Source organism: Mustelus asterias, unplaced genomic scaffold, assembly GCF_964213995.1.
Source record: "Mustelus asterias unplaced genomic scaffold, sMusAst1.hap1.1 HAP1_SCAFFOLD_453, whole genome shotgun sequence".
In the NCBI taxonomy this organism is placed as follows: Eukaryota; Metazoa; Chordata; class Chondrichthyes; order Carcharhiniformes; family Triakidae; genus Mustelus; species Mustelus asterias.
Window position 1 is genome coordinate 325775 of NW_027590405.1, and position 20921 is coordinate 346695.

Here is a 20921-nt window from a genome sequence, read left to right on the forward strand (position 1 = left end):
CTCTGTGTAATTTTTATTTTTAAAAAAACAGCCCAGTTAGCGGGTAACTAAACAAACTGTGCAATCAATAAGTTACAGGAAGAAAATGTACAGGAAATATAAAAACAAAAGAACTGGAAAATATATACACTCGATTGTAGGTGTCCAGATCACCAACAACCTGTCCTGGTCCCCCCCACGCCGACACTATAGTTAAGAAAGCCCCACCAACGCCTCTACTTTCTCAGAAGACTAAGGAAATTTGGCATGTCAGCTACGACTCTCACCAACTTTTACAGATGCTCCATAGAAAGCATTCTTTCTGGTTGTATCACAGCTTGGTATGGGGCTCCTGCTCTGCCCAAGACCACAAGGAACTACAAAAGGTCGTGAATGTAGCCCAATCCATCACGCAAACCAGCCTCCCATCCATTGACTCTGTCTACACTTCCCGCTGCCTCGGGGAAAAGCAGCCAGCATAATTAAGGACCCCCCACGCACCCCGGACATTCTCTCTTCCGCCTTCTTCCATCGGGAAAAAGATACAAAGTCTGAGGTCACGTACCGACCGACTCAAGAACAGCTTCTTCCCTGCTGCTGCTGTCAGACTTTTGAATGGACCGACCTCGCATTAAGTTGATCTTTCTCTACACCCTAGCTGTGACTGTAACACTACATTCTGCACCCTCTCCTTTCCTTCTCTATGAACGGTATGCTTTGTCTGTACAGTGTGCAAGAAACAATACTTTTCACTGTATCCCAATACATGTGACGATAATAAATCAAATATCAAAGAAGACGAGAACACTGTGTTGAACCACTGCAATGAGAGGGTGTAAAACCAGCCTTCACTGCAGTGCAGAGCCATACGGGATATGGCCATAACTACAGGGGGGTCCCTGGAGGACCTGGTCTGCACTTAAACTGACATGGGCATTGGCACAAAATGATACACAGGGAATGTCTGAAACATGTCCAAATGATCTGCAGGGGGGCCCCCTGGATGATACGTTCATCTGGGCCAGTGGGCTGACGAATGGCAGATGGAGTTTAATTTAGACAAATGCGAGGTGATGCATTTTGGTCGATTGAACCAGGGCAGGACTTACTCAGTTAATGGTAGGGCATTGGGGAGAGTTACAGAACAAAGAGATCTAGGGGTACAGGTTCATAGCTCCTTGAAAGTGGAGTCACAGGTGGACAGAGTGGTGAAGAAGGCATTCGGCATGCTTGGTTTCATCGGTCAGAACATTGAATACAGGAGTTGGGACGTCTTGTTGAAGTTGTACAAGACATTGGTAAGGCCACACTTGGAATACTGTGCGCAGTTCTGGTCACCCTATTATAGAAAGGATATTATTAAACTCGAAAGAGTGCAGAAGAGATTTACTAGGATGCTACCAGGACTTGATGGATTGAGTTATAAGGAGAGGCTGGATAGACTGTGACTTTTTTTCTCTGGAGCGTAGGAGGCTGAGGGGTGATCTTATAGAGGTCTATAAAATAATGAGGGGTACAGATCAGCTAGATAGTCAATATCTTTTCCCAAAGGTAGGGGAGTCTAAAACAGAGGGCATAGGTTTAAGGTGAGAGATACAAAAGTGTCCAGAGGGGCAATTGTTTCACACAGAGGGCGGTGAGTGTCTGGAACGAGCTGTCAGAGGTAGTAGTAGAGGCGGGTACAATTTAGACAGTTCCATGGGTACGATGGGTATAGAGGGATATGGGCCAAACACGGGCAATTGGGACTAGCTTATGGGTTTTTAAAAAAAGAGGCGGCATGGACAAGTTGGGCCGAAGGGCCTGTGTCCATGCTGTAAACCTCTATGACTCAATATTTTCAGGGGGAGGTCTTGGAGGATATGGCTATCTGCGGGAGATATCTGGGGATATGGTCATATCTGCAGGAGATACCTAGGGGAAATGGTCATAGCTGCAGGAGGTACCTGCAGGATAGGGTCATATCTGCAGAGGTACCTGGGGAGGGATATGGCCAAAGCCAAAGGAGATAGCTGGGGGATATAGCTATACCTGCGGCATGCCCCTGGGAAGGATATGGCCATATCTGCAAGAGGTACCTGGGGGAGATGGTCATATCTGCAGTAGATATCTAGGGAGATGGCCATCTATACAGGATATCTGCGGTATAGGGTCATATCTGGGGGATACCTGGGGGAATATGACTATATCTGCAGGAGGTACCTGGGGGGGAATATGGTCATATCTGCAGTGTATATCTGGGGATATGGCCAGGTCTGCAGGATATCTACGGTATAGGGTCATATCTGCAGGGAGTACCTGGGGGATATGGCCATATTTGCAGGGGAGAGTGGGTGGGGAGTAGGGCCATATCTGCAGGAGGTAGCAGGGGAGGGGAGGATATGGCCAGATCTGCAGGATGCTCGGAGCAGCCTTGCCTCTCGGCACCCCTGCGCTGATTGGATATTGTCCCTGACACAGGGATAAACGTGCTCCAGAAACCTCCCCCTCCCCCCAAGGTTTGAAACCCGCCCCCCCGAGCCTCCGTCACAAGAGTTCAGCTGAACCGGGCCATCGGGACGCGGCTCCAAGGCCCCAGAACCGGACCGTTCTCCAAGATCCACGCGGTTTCCGAGAGTCAGGACAGTGCGCCGATGCCCGGGGAGGGAGTCCGGCGTTCCCGCTACTCAGTCTGTGGTTTGTAGGCCACCACGGCGGCTGCCTGGCTGTTCAGGGTCTGCTTCTTCCCATTCACGACCAGGAACAGCGGACTCTCCACCCGGATACTGCAGAACAGGAAGCACTGCGGAGGAAGCAGCAGAGTGGGGAGTTAGAGTCACACAGAGCAGGGCGGGCAAGTGAGGGGGGGGGAGGAGCTGGCGAGTGAGCGAGGGGGGAGCCGGCGAGGGAGCGAGGGGGGAGCCGGCGGGGGAGCGAGGGGGGAGCCGGCGGGGGACCGAGGGGGGAGCCGGCGGGGGAGCGAGGGGGGAGCCGGCGGGGGAGCGAGGGGGGAGCCGGCGGGGGAGCGAGGGGGGAGCCGGCGGGGGAGCGAGGGGGGAGCCGGCGGGGGAGCGAGGGGGGAGCCGGCGGGGGAGCGAGGGGGGAGCCGGCGGGGGAGCGAGGGGGGAGCCGGCGGGGGAGCGAGGGGGGAGCCGGCGGGGGAGCGAGGGGGGAGCCGGCGGGGGAGCGAGGGGGGAGCCGGCGGGGGAGCGAGGGGGGAGCCGGCGGGGGAGCGAGGGGGGAGCCGGCGGGGGAGCGAGGGGGGAGCCGGCGGGGGAGCGAGGGGGGAGCCGGCGGGGGAGCGAGGGGGGAGCCGGCGGGGGAGCGAGGGGGGAGCCGGCGGGGGAGCGAGGGGGGAGCCGGCGGGGGAGCGAGGGGGGAGCGGGGGGGAGCCGGCGGGGGAGCGAGGGGGGAGCCGGCGGGGGACCGAGGGGGGAGCCGGCGGGGGACCGAGGGGGGAGCCGGCGGGGGACCGAGGGGGGAGCCGGCGGGGGACCGAGGGGGGAGCCGGCGGGGGACCGAGGGGGGAGCCGGCGGGGGACCGAGGGCGGAGCCGGCGGGGGACCGAGGGCGGAGCGGGCGAGGGACCGAGGGCGGAGCGGGCGAGGGACCGAGGGCGGAGCGAGCGAGGGACCGAGGGCGGAGCGAGCGAGGGACCGAGGGCGGAGCGAGCGAGGGACCGAGGGCGGAGCGAGCGAGGGACCGAGGGCGGAGCGAGCGAGGGACCGAGGGCGGAGCGAGCGAGGGACCGAGGGCGGAGCGAGCGAGGGACCGAGGGCGGAGCGAGCGAGGGACCGAGGGCGGAGCGAGCGAGGGACCGAGGGCGGAGCGAGCGAGGGACCGAGGGCGGAGCGAGCGAGGGACCGAGGGCGGAGCGAGCGAGGGACCGAGGGCGGAGCGAGCGAGGGACCGAGGGCGGAGCGAGCGAGGGACCGAGGGCTGAGCGAGCGAGGGACCGAGGGCGGAGCGGGCGAGGGACCGAGGGCGGAGCGGGCGAGGGACCGAGGGCGGAGCGGGCGAGGGCCCGAGGGCGGAGCGGGCAAGGGACCGAGGGCGGGCGAGGGACCGAGGGCGGAGCGGGCGAGGGACCGAGGGCGGAGCGGGCGAGGGACCGAGGGCGGAGCGGGCGAGGGACCGAGGGCGGAGCGGGCGAGGGACCGAGGGCGGAGCGGGCGAGGGACCGAGGGCGGAGCGGGCGAGGGACCGAGGGGGGAGCGGGCGAGGGACCGAGGGGGGAGCGGGCGGGGGACCGAGGGGGGAGCGGGCGGGGGACCGAGGGGGGAGCCGGCGGGGGACCGAGGGAGGTGCCGGCGGGGGACCGAGGGGGGTGCCGGCGGGGGGACCGAGGGGGGAGCGGGCGAGGGGCCGAGGGGGGAGCGGGCGAGGGGCCGAGGGGGGAGCGGGCGAGGGGCCGAGGGGGGAGCGGGCGAGGGGGGTGCCGGCGGGGGGACCGAGGGGGGAGCGGGCGAGGGGCCGAGGGGGGTGCCGGCGAGGGGCCGAGGGGGGAGCGGGCGGGGGACCGAGGGGGGAGCGGGCGAGGGACCGAGGGGGGAGCGGGCGGGGGACCGAGGGGGGAGCGAGCGGGGGACCGAGGGGGGAGCGAGCGGGGGACCGAGGGGGGAGCGAGCGGGGGACCGAGGGGGGAGCGGGCGAGGGGGGAGCGGGCGAGGGGCCGAGGGGGGAGCGGGCGGGGGACCGAGGGGGGAGCGGGCGAGGGACCGAGGGGGGAGCGGGCGGGGGACCGAGGGGGGAGCGAGCGGGGGACCGAGGGGGGAGCGAGCGGGGGACCGAGGGGGGAGCGAGCGGGGGACCGAGGGGGGAGCGAGCGGGGGACCGAGGGGGGAGCGAGCGGGGGACCGAGGGGGGAGCGAGCGGGGGACCGAGGGGGGAGCGGGCGAGGGGGGAGCGGGCGAGGGGGGAGCGGGCGGGGGACCGAGGGGGGAGCGGGCGAGGGACCGAGGGGGGAGCGGGCGGGGGACCGAGGGGGGAGCGAGCGGGGGACCGAGGGGGGAGCGAGCGGGGGACCGAGGGGGGAGCGAGCGGGGGACCGAGGGGGGAGCGGGCGAGGGGGGAGCGGGCGAGGGGCCGAGGGGGGAGCGGGCGAGGGGCCGAGGGGGGAGCGGGCGAGGGACCGAGGGGGGAGCGGGCGAGGGACCGAGGGGGGAGCGGGCGAGGGACCGAGGGGGGAGCGGGCGAGGGGGGAGCGGGCGAGGGACCGAGGGGGGAGCGGGCGAGGGGTCGAGGGCGGAGCGGGCGAGGGACCGAGGGCGGAGCGGGCGAGGGACCGAGGGCGGAGCGGGCGAGGGACCGAGGGCGGAGCGGGCGAGGGACCGAGGGCGGAGCGGGCGAGGGACCGAGGGCGGAGCGGGCGAGGGACCGAGGGCGGAGCGGGCGAGGGACCGAGGGCGGAGCGGGCGAGGGACCGAGGGCGGAGCGGGCGAGGGACCGAGGGCGGAGCGGGCGAGGGACCGAGGGCGGAGCGGGCGAGGGACCGAGGGCGGAGCGGGCGAGGGACCGAGGGCGGAGCGGGCGAGGGACCGAGGGCGGAGCGGGCGAGGGACCGAGGGCGGAGCGGGCGAGGGACCGAGGGCGGAGCGGGCGAGGGACCGAGGGCGGAGCGGGCGAGGGACCGAGGGCGGAGCGGGCGAGGGACCGAGGGCGGACGCGCGAGGGACCGAGGGCGGAGCGGGCGAGGGACCGAGGGCGGAGCGGGCGAGGGACCGAGGGCGGAGCGGGCGAGGGACCGAGGGGGGAGCGGGCGAGGGACCGAGGGTGGAGCGGGCGAGGGACCGAGGGGGGAGCCGGCGGGGGACCGAGGGGGGTGCCGGCGGGGGGACCGAGGGCGGAGCGGGCGAGGGACCGAGGGGGGAGCGTGCGAGGGGCCGAGGGGGGAGCAGGCGAGGGGCCGAGGGGGGAGCGGGCGAGGGGGGTGCCGGCGGGGGGACCGAGGGGGGAGCGGGCGAGGGGCCGAGGGGGGTGCCGGCGGGGAGACCGAGGGGGGAGCGGGCGAGGGACCGAGGGGGGAGCCGGCGAGGGGCCGAGGGGGGAGCGGGCGGGGGACCGAGGGGGGAGCGAGCGAGGGACCGAGGGGGGAGCGGGCGGGGGACCGAGGGGGGAGCGAGCGGGGGACCGAGGGGGGAGCGAGCGAGGGACCGAGGGGGGAGCGAGCGAGGGACCGAGGGGGGAGCGAGCGGGGGACCGAGGGGGGAGCGGGCGAGGGGGGAGCGGGCGAGGGGCCGAGGGGGGAGCGGGCGAGGGGCCGAGGGGGGAGCGGGCGAGGCGCCGAGGGGGGAGCGAGCGAGGGGCCGAGGGGGGAGCGAGCGAGGGACCGAGAGGGGAGCGAGCGAGGGACCGAGGGGGGAGCGAGCGAGGGGTCGAGGGGGGAGCGAGCGAGGGACCGAGGGGGGAGCGGGCGAGGGGTCGAGGGCGGAGCGAGCGAGGGGTCGAGGGGGGAGCGGGCGAGGGACCGAGGGGGGAGCGGGCGAGGGATCGAGGGGGGAGCGGGCGAGGAATCGAGGGGGGAGCGGGCGAGGGATCAAGGGGGGAGCGGGCGAGGGACCGAGGGGGGAGCGAGCGAGGGACCGAGGGGGGAGCGAGCGAGGGACCGAGGGGGGAGCGAGCGAGGGACCGAGGGGGGAGCGGGCAAGGGACCGAGGGGGGAGCGGGCGAGGGGTCGAGGGGGGAGCGAGCGAGGGACCGAGGGGGAGCGAGCGAGGGGTCGAGGGCGGAGCGAGCGAGGGACCGAGGGGGAGCGAGCGAGGGATCGAGGCCGGAGCGAGCGAGGGACCGAGGGCAGAGCGAGCGAGCGAGGGATCGAGGGGGGAGTGAGCGAGGGATCGAGGGCGGAGCGAGCGAGGGAGGAGCGGGCGAGGGTTTGAGGGGGGAGCGAGCGAGGGATCGAGTGGGGAGCGAGCGAGGGATCGAGGGCGCAGCGAGCAAGGGATCGAGGAGGAGCGAGCCAATGACGCTATGTTGAGGAGACGCTGAGTGAGGGACACTCGGGATCGAGGGGACAGGTACACACAATGACGGCAGTGCGGTAACCCTCACCTTGCCACAGTGCTCGATGTTATGCTGCTTGTGGTGTGGTTCTGGAATCGCGACCGTGTCTCCGATCAGCACTCCCCAGCTCTCCGCGATGTTATACACCATCACCGCCAGGCAGCACCCCTCCACATCGACCAGGCCAAAGGTACTGAGGGGCACGAGAGGTGATCAGTCAGTCAACATTGTTGCTGAGCTGGTGTCTGTCAAACTGTCTGTTTAAACGTTTTTTTTTAAAAAAGTGCCGGTGCATATTGAGTACACAGAGTGAAATATTTGTATTGAGAGACCAGGTAGTCGCGTTGCCAAGACAACAGTCTGTTTCTGAATTTTAACCAGTTTAAACTAGGCATTAAAAAACCAGCAGCCTATCAGATTTAAGTTTGATGTTTTGGTAACCTGAGAACCAATCCCATTGTGGAGATGTTGATCTGTCACCAGGGGTATAAGAGAGCTCTCAGCTCCAGAGAGACGCAGCAACCGCTCTCTCTCTGACACAGCGAATAGCTTTTAGCTCAAACCCTCATCTGAATAGAAGAAGGTACCCAAAGAAGACAGAGATTCCAGGCAGAAGATTCTGGAAGGTAAAACATGGTTGTATTTTGAGAGCGATTGGACTTCTGACCTGAAACCTGGATAACGCCATGGTCTTCTGACCAGAAACATGGACAACAGTGTGACGCGTGAACCAGAGAAACACTGTCTCCTTCTCAGGGGAAACACAGAAACCACAATCGCCCCCGAGCCAGATACCTCCCTCCACTTGGGTACCTACAACGGGACCTTTTCCTCGTCCGTCAGACTGAAGACCACCTTTCCAAGGACCACGGTGCCCGTGTTTGGCCCGGGGTTTAAGGAGCGCAGTGTTTTTAGGCTCAGGGAGGTGTGCTGTCCTTTGCTGGTGGCGTAGCACCGATCCTTGTACAGGCGCAGCTCTTTATTCTGGATGCTGGACATCAGCGTGTTGAGTTTTTTTGCCTTCAGCATGCCCTGAGGAGAGGACCAATAAAACGTCAGGGAATGTGACCAATCCCAGCACAGGATACACACATACTGGCAAGGAACTGGCCAATCCCAGCTCAACACGCCAAACACGCACGCACGCAACTGGCCAATCCCAGCTCAATACACACACACTGACAAGGAACTGGCCAATCCCAGCTCAATACACACACGCTGACAAGGAACTAGCCAATCCCAGCACAGGACACACACACATACTGGCAAGGAACTGGCCAATCCCAGCACAGGACACACACACATACTGGCAAGGAACTGGCCAATCCCAGCACAGGACACACACACGTACTGGCAAGGAACTGGCCAATCCCAACCCAGGACATACACACACACTGACAAGGAACTGGCCAATCCCAGCACAGGACACACACACACACTGAAGGAACTGGCCAATCCCAGCTGAGGACACTGTACCGAGTGAGGTCCTCGGCCTCTCACCTTCTGCTGCACCAGGCTGTTGAGACGACTGAGGAAGTTGAGGAGTTGTTGCTCCCGGAGCGGGGGTTCCGACAAGGCAGGGTCGAGGGCTGCGGCTCTCGTGAATCCCAGCAAGGCCTCCTTGTAGCTCTCCCCGTACTTGTACAGCTTTCGGAGCGAGAAGAGGGAGATTTGGAGCAACGCTCGAGAAAAAGTGCATTCATCTCAAACCCGCCCCCTCCCCCCACCGTGTGCACGTTCTCCCCGTATCTGCGTGGGTTTCCGAAGAACACAAGAACTAGGAGCAGGAGTGGGCCATCTGGCCCCTCGAGCCTGATCGCCATTCAATAAGATCATGGCTGATCTTTTTGTGGACTCAGTTCCACTTACCCGCCCGCTCACCATAACCCTTAATTCCTTTACTGTTCAAAAATCTATCCATCCTTGCCTCAAAAACATTCAATGAGGGAGCCTCAACCGGGCCGGGAATTCCACAGATTCACAACCCTTTGTGTGAAGAAGTTCCTCCTCAACTCAGTCCTAAATCTGCTCCCCCTTATTTTGAGGCCATGCCCCCTAGTTCTAGTTTCACCCGCCAGTGGAAACAACTTCCCTGCTTCTATCTTATCTATTCCCTTCATAATCTTATATGTTTCTATAAGATCTCCCCTCATTCTTCTGAATTCCAGTGAGTATAACCCCAGTCTACTCAGTCTCTCCTCATAAGCCAACCCTCTCAACTCCGGAATCAACCTAGTGAATCTCCTCTGCACCCCCTCCAGTGCCAGTATCTCCTTTCTCAAGTAAGGAGACCAAAACTGTACACAGTACACCAGGTGTGGCCTCACCAGCACCTTATACAGCTGCAACATAACCTCGCTGTTTTTAAACTCCATCCCTCTCGCAATGAAGGACACAATTCCATTTGCTGCCTTCATTACCTGCTGCACCTGCAAACCAACTCCTTGAGATTCCTGCACAAGGACACCCAGGTCCCTCTGCACAGCAGCATGCTGCAATTTTTTACCATTTAAATAATAGTCCATTTTGCTGTTATTCCGACCAAAATGGATGACCTCACATTTACCAACATTGTACTCCATTTGCCAGACCCTCACCCCACAGTCTGAGAGACGTGCTGGTTAGGGTGCATTGGGCCATGCCAAATTCTCCCTCAGTGTACCCGAACAGGCGCCGGAGTGTGGCGACTAGGGGATTTTCACAGTAACTTCATTGCAGTGTTAATGTAAGCTTACTTGTGACACTAATAAATGAATTTACGACTTAATCACATCTCGCAGTGTAGCAGTCTGCTGGGACTATTCCAGAGTCAAAGAACAAAGAACAGTACAGCACAGGAACAGGCCCTTCGGCCCTCCACGCCTGTGCCGCTCATGTGCCCAACTAGACCATTCCTTTGTATCCCTCTATTCCCAGTCTGTTCATGTGGTTATCCAGATAAGTCTTAAACGATCCCAGCGTGTCCGCCTCAATCACCTTGCTTGGCAGCGCATTCCAGGCCCCCACCACCCTCTGTGTAAAATACGTCCCCCTGACATCTGTGTTGAATCTCGCCCCCCTCACCTTGAGCCCGTGACCCCTTGTGTTCGTCACCTCCGACCTGGGAAAAAGCTTCCCACTGTTCACCCTATCTATGCCCTTCATAATTTTATACACTCTATTAGGTCGCCCCTCATCCTCCGTCTTTCCAGGGAGAACAACCCCAGTTTACCCAATCTCTCCTCATAGCTAAGACCCTCCATACCAGGCAACATCCTGGTAAACCTTCTCTGTACTCTCTCCAAAGCCTCCACGTCCTTCTGGTAGTGTGGCGACCAGAACTGGACGCAGTACTCCAAATGCGGCCGAACCATCGTTCTATACAGCCGCAACATCATATGCCAACTTTTATATTCTATGCCCCGTCCAATAAAGGCAAGCATGCCATATGCCTTCTTCACCACCCTCTCCACCTGTGCTGCCACCTTTAAGGATCTGTGGACTTGTACACCCAGGTCCCTCTGTGTGTCTATACTCCTGATGGTTCTGCCATTTATTGTATAGCTCCCCCTTATATTAGATCTACCGAAATGCATCACTTCGCATTTATCTGGATTAAATTCCATCTGCCATTTCTCTGCCCACTGTTCCAGCCTATCTCTATCCTGCTGTATTCTCTGACAATGTTCATCACTATCCGCAACTCCAGCAATCTTCAAGTCAAGGGATTTCTGGGAAAATCAATTCCTAGAATCCCTACAGTGCAGAAAGAGGCCATTCGGCCCACTGAGTCTGCCCCGACCACCATCCCACCCAGGCACTATTCCTATAACCCCACACATTTACCCTGATAAAGGGACACTAAAGGGGCAATTTAGCATGGCATCACTCTCTCACCAACTTTTACAGATGCGCCATAGAAAGCATTCTTTCTGGTTGTATCACAGCTCGGTCTGGGGCTCCTGCTCTGCCCAAGACCGCAAGGAACTACAAAAGGTTGTGAATGTAGCCCAATCCATCACTCAAACCAGCCTCCCATCCATTGACTCTGTCTACACTTCCCGCTGCCTGGGGGAAAACCAGCCGGCATAATTAAGGACCCCACGCACCCCAGACATTCTCTCTTCCACCTTCTTCCGTCGGGAAAAAGATACAAAAGTCTGAGGTCACGTACCGACCGACTCAAGAACAGCTTCTTCCCTGCTGCTGTCAGACTTTTGAATGGACCGACCTCGCATTAAGTTGATCTTTCTCTGCACCCGAGCTATGACTGTAACACTACATTCTGCACCCTCTCCTTTCCTTCTCTATGAACGGTATGCTTTGTCTGTACAGTGCACAAGAAACAATACTTTTCACTGTATCCCAATACATGTGACAATAATAAATCAAATCAAAATGTAAGCCGACTTGTGACACTAATAAATAAACTTAACACCCCATCCCACAATAAATGGACATGACATGTTTGGTCATTTAATCTCCCCCCCGCTCTCTAACCGATCTCTGACCCCCTCCTTCACGATACCTCCCACCTTATGTCGATGGCACGGAACCCAAAACGTTTCTACCTCATTTCAACTCTGAGGAAGAGTCAGGGTTACTCAGGGTAGATTCGGAAAGAATGTTCCCGGTGGTGGGGGGAGTCCAGAACTAGGGGGGTCATAGTTGGAGGATAAGGGGGTAAACCTTTTAGAACTGAGATGAGAAATTTCTTCACCCAGAGGGCGGTGAACTTAACACCCCATCGCACAATAAATAGACATGACATGTTTGGTCATTTAATCTCCCCCGCCCTGTAACTGATCGCTGACCTCCTAGACCACAAGACATAGGAGCAGAATGAGGCCACTCGGCCCATCGAGTCTGCTCCGCCATTCAATCATGGCTGATATTTTTCTCATCCCCATTCTCCTGCCTTTTCCCCATCACCCCCGATCCCCTTATTAATCATAAGAACATAAGAAATAGGAGCAGGAGTAGGCCACCTAGCCCCTCGAGCCTGCCCCGCCATTCAATAAGGTCATGGCTGATCTGAAGTGGATCAGTTCCACTTACCCGTCTGATCCCCATAACCCCTAATTCCCTTACCAATCAGGAATCCATCTATCCGTGATTTAAACATATTCAACGAGGTAGCCTCCACCACTTCAGTGGGCAGAGAATTCCAGAGATTCACCACCCTCTGAGAGAAGAAGTTCCTCCTCAACTCTGTCCTAAACTGACCCCCCTTTATTTTGAGGCTGTGCCCTCCAGTTCTAGCTTCCTTTCTAAGTGGAAAGAATCTCTCCACTTCTACCCTATCCAGCCCCTTCATTATCTTACAGGTCTCTATAAGATCCCCCCTCAGCCTTCTAAATTCCAACGAGTACAAACCTAATCTGCTCAATCTCTCCTCATAATCAACACCCCTCATCTCTGGTATCAACCTGGCGAACCTTCTCTGCACTCCCTCCAAGGCCAATATATCCTTCCGCAAATAAGGGGACCAATACTGCACACAGTATTCCAGCTGCGGCTGGAATCAAGAACCTATCTATCTCTGTCTTAAAGACACTCAATGACCCGGCCTCCACAGCCTTCTGCGGCAAAGACTTCCACAGATTCACCGCTCTCTGGCTGAAGAAATTCCTCCTCATCTCTGTTTTAAAGGATCGTCCCTTTAGCCTGAGTTGTGCCCTCTGGTTCTAGTTTTTCCCATGGTGGAAACATCCTCTCCACATCCACTCTATCCAGGCCTCGCAGTATCCTGTAAGTTTCAATAAGATCCCCCCTTCCAGAGTCAAGGGAGTTCTGGAAAAATCAATTCCTAGAATCCCTACAGTGCAGAAGGAGGCCATTCGGCCCATCGAGCCTGTACCGACCACAATCCCAGCCAGGCCCTATTCCCATAACCCCATACATTTACCCTGCTAATTCCCCCTGACACTAAGGGGACAATTTAACATGGCCAATCCACCTAACCGGCACATCTTTCAGACTATGGGAGGAAACCGGAGCACCCGGAGGAAACCCACGCAGACAGTGGAGAATGTGCAGACTCCACACAGACAGTGACCCGAGCCGGGAATCGAACCCGGGACCCTGGCGCTGTGAGGCAGCAGCGCTAACCCACTGTGCCACCCTCAGAGGCAGCACAGCTTCCAGCTTAGCAGTTGTCCCCTTACGAACGTGAGGATAGAAGCCTCTCGTTCATGAAGTGCTTGGCTGGAACATGCTCGATTCTGAGGCCCTTACAGTTGAGGACTCTGGGTCTGTACTCGTTGGAGTTTAGAAGGATGAGGGAGGGATCTTATTGAAACTTACAGGATACTGCGAGGCCTGGATAGAGTGGACGTGGAGAGGATGTTTCCACCAGTAGGAAAAACTAGAACCAGAGGGCACAACCTCAGGCTAAAGGGACAATCCTTTAAAACGGAGATGAGGAGGAATTTCTTCAGCCAGAGAGTGGTGAATCTGTGGAACTCTTGGCCGCAGAAGGCTGTGGAGGCCGGGTCATTGAGTATCTTTAAGACAGAGATAGATAGGTTCTTGATTAATAAGGGGATCAGGGGTTATGGGGAAAAGGCAGGAGAATGGGGATGAGAAAAATATCAGCCATGATTGAATGGCGGAGCAGACTCGATGGGCCGAGTGGCCTAATTCTACTCCTATGTCTTATGGTCTAGGAGGTTAGTGATCAGTTAGAGGACTGGGCTGAGAGGTGGCAAATGGAGTTTAATGCGGAAAAGTGTGAGGTGATTCACTTTGGAAGGAGTAACAGGATTACAGAGTACTGGGCTAATGGTAAGATACTTGGTAGTGTGGATGAACAGAGGGATTTGGGTGTCCATGTGCATAGATCCCTGAAAGTTGGCACCCAGGTTGATAGGGTTGTTAAGAAGGCGTACGGTGTGTTAGCTTTTATTGGTAGAGGGATTGAGTTTCGGAGCCAGGAGGTCATGCTGCAACTGTACAAAACTCTGGTGTGGCCGCACTTGGGAGTATTGCATACAGTTCTGGTCGCCGCATTATAGGAAAGATGTGGAAGTGTTGGAAAGGGTGCAGAGGAGATTTACCAGGATGTTGCCTGGTATGGTGGGAAAATCGTATGAGGAAAGGCTGAGGGACTTGAGGTTGTTTTCGTTAGAGAGAAGGTGGTTAAGAGGTGACTTAATAGAGGCATACAAGGTGATCAGAGGATTAGATAGGGTGGATAGTGAGAGCCTTTTTCCTCAGATGGTGATGGCTAGCACGAGGGGACATAGCATTAAATTGAGGGGTGAGAGATATAGGACAGATGTCAGAGGTAGGTTCTTCACTCAGAGAGTAGTGAGGGCGTGGAATGCCCTGCCTGCAGCAGTAGTGGACTCGCCAACATTAAGAGCATTCAAATGGTCATTGGATAAACATATGGATGATATTGGAATAGTGTAGATTAGAGGGGCTTTAGATTGGTTTCACTGGTCGGCGCAACATCGAGGGCCGAAGGGCCTGTACTGCGCTGTAATGTTCTATGAGGAATTTCTTCAGCCAGAGAGTGGTGAATGTGTGGAACTCTTTGCCGCAGAAGGCTGTGGAGGCCGGGTCATTGAGTGTCTTTAAGACTGAGATAGATAGGTTCTTGATTAATACGGGGATCAGGGGTTATGGGGAAAAGGCAGGAGAATGGGGATGAGAAAAATATCAGCCAGGATTGAATGGCGGAGCAGACTCGATGGGCCGAGTGGCCTCATTCTGCTCCTATGTTTTATGGTCTTATGACAGCCAACACATGAATCTGCAGTAAATTGACCCTAACTCGAATCCAGGGTTCGATCCCCGGCTCGGGTCACTGTCTGTGCAGGGGTTTGCAAGTTCTCCCCCGTGTCTGCCTGGGTTTCCTCCGGGTGCTCCGGTTTCCTCCCACAGTCCGAAGGGTCACCTCCCTGCCTTTGCCAACTCGTTCTATCAACAGAAACGCCTCAGTTATTATCGGAGAGGTCGAGACGGATCCCAGCAGGGGAACAGGACTCACCGTGGATCTGTTGAGGTGCAGGTCAGGATTACTGCGGGCAGCGGGATCCACCTTCTCCTAACGGGGGTGGGGGGGGGGGTAGGGGAGAGAGGGAGAGAGAGAGACACACAGAGAGAGACACAGAGAGAGAGTGAGACACACACACAGAGAGGGAGACACACAGAGAGAAATCGTTAGGAATGACAGAATGAAAAACAAACTCAATCACATCCCGATTCCGCCTCCCACAATTCCCCCATCAACTCCAGCCAGATAAACACACACCGCCCTCCTGAATACTCACGGCCTGCGCGTACGCACTCAGCGCCTGCTGACAGATACGAGGGTCCTGTCCCGTGACAAAGAAGAGAGACAGGTAGGCATTGCCAAGGATATCTGGGTGTGAGAGAGAGAGAGAGAGAAACTTACTACACATCACAGGACAGCAGGCAAGACATAGATACTGAAATCTTTCTCAATCCCTCTTCTACACCCCCTCCCTATCCCTGTAACTTCCTCCAGCCCCTACAACCCCTCCCTATCTCTGTAACCTCCTCCAGCCCCTACACCCCCTCCCTATCCCTGTAACTTCCTCCAGCCCCTACAACCCCTCCCTATCTCTGTAACCTCCTCCAGCCCCTACACCCCCTCCCTATCTCTGTAACCTCCTCCAGCCCCTACAACCCCTCCCTATCTCTGTAACCTCCTCCAGCCCCCTACGCCCCTCCCTATCTCTGTAACCTCCCCCAGCCCCCTACACCCCCTCCCTATCTCTGTAACCTCCTCCAGCCCCCTACACACCCTCCCGACCTCTGTAACCTCCTCCAGCCCCCTACACCCCTCCCTATCTCTGGAACCTCCTCCAGGCCCTACACCCGTCCCTATCTCCGTAACCTCCTCCACCCCCTACACCCCTCCCTATCTCTGTAACTTCCTCCACACCCGACACCCCTCCCTATCTCTGTAACCTCCTCCAGCCCTCTACACCCCTCCCTATCTCTGTAACCTCCTCCAGCCCCCTACACCCCTCCCTATCTCTGTAACCTCCTCCAGCCCCCGACACCCCTCCCTATCTCTGTAACCTCCTCCAGCCCTCTACACCCCCTCCCTATCTCTGGAACCTCCTCCAGTCCCTACACCCACTCCCTATCTCCGTAACCTCCTCCAGCCCCTACACCCGTCCCTATCTCCGTAACCTCCTCCAGCCCTCTACACCCCTCCCTATCTCTGTAACCTCCTCCACCCCCTACACCCCTCCCTATCTCTGTAACTTCCTCCAGACCCGACTCCCCTCCCGATCTCTGTAACCTCCTCCAGCCCCCTACACCCCTCCCTATCTCTGTAACCTCCACCAGCCCCCTACACCCCTCCCTATCTCTGTAACCTCCTCCAGCCCCCTACACCCCTCCCTATCTCTGTAACCTCCTCCAGCCCCCTACACCCCCTCCCTATCTCTGGAACCTCCTCCAGCCCCCTACACCCCCTCCCTATCTCTGTAACCTCCTCCAGCCCCCTACACCCCCTCCCTATCTCTGTAACCTCCTCCAGCTCCCTACACCCCTCCCTATCTCTGTAACCTCCTCCAGCCCCTACACCCCCTCCCTATCTCTGTAACCTCCACCAGCCCCTACACCCCCTCCCTATCTCTGTAACATCCTCCAGCCCCCTACACCCCTTCCTATCTCTGGAACCTCCTCCAGCCCCGACACCCCCTCCCTATCTCCGTAACTTCCTCCAGCCCCGACACCCCCTCCCTATCTCTATAACCTCCTCCAGCCTTCTACACCCCTCCCTATCTCTGTAACCTCCTCCAGCCCCCTACACCCCTCCCTATCTCTGTAACCTCCTCCAGCTCCGACACCCCTCCCTATCTCTGTAACCTCCTCCAGCCCCTACACCCCCTCCCTATCTCTGGAACCTCCTCCAGTCCCTACACCCCCTCCCTATCTCTGTAACCTCCTCCAGCCCCTACACCCGTCCCTATCTCCGTAACCTCCTCCAGCCCTCTACACCCCTCCCTATCTCTGTAACCTCCTCCACCCCCTACACCACTCCCGATCTCTGTAACTTCCTCCAGACCCGACTCCCCTCCCGATCTCTGTAACCTCCTCCAGCCCCCTACACCCCTCCCTATCTCTGGAACCTCCACCAGCCCCCTACACCCCTCCCTATCTCTGTAACCTCCCCCAGCTCCCTACACCCCCTCCCTATCTCTGTAACCTCCTCCAGCCCCCTACACCCCTCCCTATCTCTGTAACCTCCTCCAGCCCCCTACACCCCCTCCCTATCTCTGGAACCTCCTCCAGCCCCCTACACCCCCTCCCTATCTCTGTAACCTCCTCCAGCCCCCTCCCTATCTCTGTAACCACCTCCAGCCTCTACACCCCTCCCTATCTCTGTAACCTCCTCCAGCCCCCTACACCCCTCCCTATCTCTGTAACCTCCTCCAGCCTCTACACCCCCTCCCTATCTCTGTAACATCCTCCAGCCCCTACACCCCTTCCTATCTCTGGAACCTCCTCCAGCCCCGACACCCCCTCCCTATCTCCGTAACTTCCTCCAGCCCCGACACCCCCTCCCTATCTCTATAACCTCCTCCAGCCTTCTACACCCCTCCCTATCTCTGTAACCTCCTCCAGCCCCCTACACCCCTCCCTATCTCTGTAACCTCCTCCAGCCCCCTACACCCCCTCCCTATCTCTGTAACCTCCTGCAGCCCCCTACACCCCCTCCCTATCTCTGTAACCTCCTCCAGCAGCAACAACCAGAGGGAGCACCGCACTGTGGGAGGGTCAGTGCTGAGAGAGCGCTGCACTGTGGGAGGGTCAGTGCTGAGGGAGCACCGCACTGTGGGAGGGTCAGTGCTGAGGGAGCGCCGCACTGTGGGAGGATCAGTGCTGAGGGAGCGCCGCACTGTGGGAGGATCAGTGCTGAGGGAGCGCCGCACTGTGGGAGGGTCAGTGCTGAGGGAGCGCCGCACTGTGGGAGGATCAGTGCTGAGGGAGCGCCGCACTGTGGGAGGGTCAGTGCTGAGGGAACGCCGCACTGTGGGAGGGTCAGTGCTGAGGGAGCGCCGCACTGTGGGTGGGTCAGTGCTGAGGGAGCGCCGCACTGTGGGAGGGTCAGTGCTGAGGGAGTGCCGCACTGTGGGAGGGTCAGTGCTGAGGGAGCGCCGCACTGTGGGAGGGTCAGTGCTGAGGGAGCGCCGCACTGTGGGAGGGTCAGTGCTGAGGGAGCGCCGCACTGTGGGAGGGTCAGTGCTGAGGGAGCGCCGCACTGTGGGAGGGTCAGTGCTGAGGGAGCGCCGCACTGTGGGAGGGTCAGCGCTGAGGGAGTGCCGCACTGTGGGAGGGTCAGTGCTGAGGGAGTGCCGCACTGTGGGAGGGTCAGTGCTGAGGGAGCGCCGCACTGTGGGAGGGTCAGTGCTGAGGGAGCGCCGCACTGTGGGAGGGTCAGTGCTGAGGGAGCGCCGCACTGTGGGAGGGTCAGTGCTGAGGGAGCGCCGCACTGTTGGAGGGTCACTGCTCAGGGAGCGCCGCACTGTGGGAGGGTCAGTGCTGAGGGAGCGCCGCACTGTGGGAGGGTCGGTGCTGAGGGAGCGCCGCACTGTGGGAGGGTCGGTGCTGAGGGAGCGCCGCACTGTGGGAGGGTCAGTGCTGAGGGAGCGCCGCACTGTGGGAGGGTCAGTGCTGAGGGAACGCCGCACTGCGGGAGGGTCAGTGCTGAGGGAACGCCGCACTGTGGGAGGGTCAGTGCTGAGGGAGCGCCGCACTGTTGGAGGGTCAGTGCTGAGGGAGCGCCGCACTGTTGGAGGGTCAGTGCTGAGGGAGCGCCGCACTGTGGGAGGGTCAGTGCTGAGGGAGCGCCGCACTGTGAGAGGGTCAGTGCTGAGGGAGCGCCGCACTGTGGGAGGGTCGGTGCTGAGTGAGCGCCGCACTGTGGGAGGGTCGGTGCTGAGGGAGCGCCGCACTCTGGGAGGGTCAGTGCTGAGGGAGCGCCGCACTGTGGGAGGGTCAGTGCTGAGGGAGCGCCGCACTGTGGGAGGGTCAGTGCTGAGGGAGCGCCGCACTGTGGGAGGGTCAGTGCTGAGGGAGCGCCGCACTGTTGGAGGGTCACTGCTCAGGGAGCGCCGCACTGTGGGAGGGTCAGTGCTGAGGGAGCGCCGCACTGTGGGAGGGTCGGTGCTGAGGGAGCGCCGCACTGTGGGAGGGTCGGTGCTGAGGGAGCGCCGCACTGTGGCAGGGTCGGTGCTGAGGGAGCGCCGCACTGTGGGAGGGTCAGGGCTGAGGGAGCGCCGCACTGTGGGAGGGTCAGTGCTGAGGGAGCGCCGCACTGTGGGAGGGTCAGTGCTGAGGGAGCGCCGCACTGTGGGAGGGTCAGTGCTGAGGGAGTGCCGCACTGTGAGAGGGTCAGTGCTGAGGGAGCGCCGCACTGTGGGAGGGTCAGTGCTGAGGGAGCGCCGCACTGTGGGAGGGTCGGTGCTGAGGGAGCGCCGCACTGTGGGAGGGTCGGTGCTGAGGGAGCGCCGCACTGTGGGAGGGTCAGTGCTGAGGGAGCGCCGCACTGTGGGAGGATCAGTGCTGAGGGAGCGCCGCACTGTGGGAGGGTCAGTGCTGAGGGAGCGCTGCACTGTGGGAGGGTTGGTGCTGAGGGAGTGCCGCACTGCGGGAGGGTCATTGCTGAGGGAGCGCCGCACTGTGGGAGGGTCAGTGCTGAGGGAGCGCCGCACTGTTGGAGGGTCACCCTGCTGTCACCCTCCTTCTGCCTCATTCTCCTCGAGTCCCTTAATCCACGCCACCAATCCCCCCTCAGTTGAAACTTACACCACGACGTGCCATCCTTGATATCCATCTGTACGGCCAGCTTGGCCTGCTCCACACTGGCAAAGACATTCTGTGCAAAGTCATCCCCCTGTGCTCGGAGCTGGCGCAGTACCATGGAGAGGTTACGGAGTGAAACTTTGTTCTTACACTGTGAGGGAGAAAGCCGGCAGTCAGAGAGAGCACAGGGCTGGAGGAGTCACATTTAACCCGGAGACACACACAACTATAGCGGACGGCACGGTAGCACAGTGGGTTAGCACTGCTGACTCACAGCGCCAGGGACCCGGGTTCGATTCCCGGCTTTGGGTCACTGTCTGTGCGGAGTCTGCACGTTCTCCCCATGTCTGCGTGGGTTTCCTCCGGGTGCTCCGGTTTCCCCCCACAGTCCAACGATGTGCAAGTTAGGTGGATTGGTCATGTTAAGTTGCCCCTTAGTGTCCAAAGATGTGTAAGTTAGGGGGATTGGTCATGTTAAATTGCCCCTTAGTGTCCAAAGATGTGCAAGGTAGATGGATTGGCCATGGCAAATTGTCCCTAAGTGTCAGGGAGATTAGCGGGATAAATGAGGGTTATGGGGATAGGGCCTGGGTGGGATTGTGGTTGGTACAGACTTGATGGGCCGAATGGCCTCCTTCTGTACTGTAGGGATTCTAAGCAGCCACCATAACCCATTATAGAATGGATATTATTAAACTAGAAAGAGTGTAGAAAGGATTTACTAGGATGCTACCGGGACTTGATGGATTGAGTTATAAGGAGAGGCTGGATAGACTGGGACTTCTTTCTCTGGAGCGTAGGAGGCTGAGGGGTGATCTTATAGAGGTCTATAAAATAATGAGGGGCACAGATCAGCTAGATAGTCAATATCTTTTCCCAAAGGTAGGGGAGTCTAAAACTAGAGGGCATAGGTTTAAGGTGAGAGGGGAGAGATACAAAAGTGTCCAGAGGGGCAATTTTGTTCACACAGAGGGTGGTGAGTGTCTGGAACGAGCTGCCAGAGGCAGTAGTAGAGGCGGGTACAATTTTGTCTTTTAAAAAGCATTTCGACCGTTACAGAGGGATTTGGGCCAAACGCGGGCAATTGGGTTTAGCTTAGGGGTTAAAAAAAAAAGGGCGGCATGGACAAGTTGGGCCGAAGGGCCTGTTTCCATTCTGTAAACCTCTGTGACTGGGGGAGTGGAGGA

General features: G+C 59.2%; 1 protein-coding gene across 1 annotated transcript in view; it reads right to left on the reverse strand.

Moving 5' to 3' along the window:
• The window catches only part of ttc5 (tetratricopeptide repeat domain 5), a 31366-nt gene continuing 10445 nt past the window's right edge, over nt 1–20921 (reverse strand). Inside the window, exons 4-10 of the mRNA XM_078204798.1 lie at nt 19738–19885; nt 15219–15310; nt 14936–14992; nt 8461–8607; nt 7778–7992; nt 7009–7153; nt 1–2761 (exon numbers count right to left, since the gene is read on the reverse strand). Coding sequence (XP_078060924.1) covers nt 2642–2761; nt 7009–7153; nt 7778–7992; nt 8461–8607; nt 14936–14992; nt 15219–15310; nt 19738–19885 — 924 coding nt within the window. The 3' untranslated portion in view covers nt 1–2641. The remainder of the gene's footprint in view (nt 2762–7008; nt 7154–7777; nt 7993–8460; nt 8608–14935; nt 14993–15218; nt 15311–19737; nt 19886–20921) is intronic.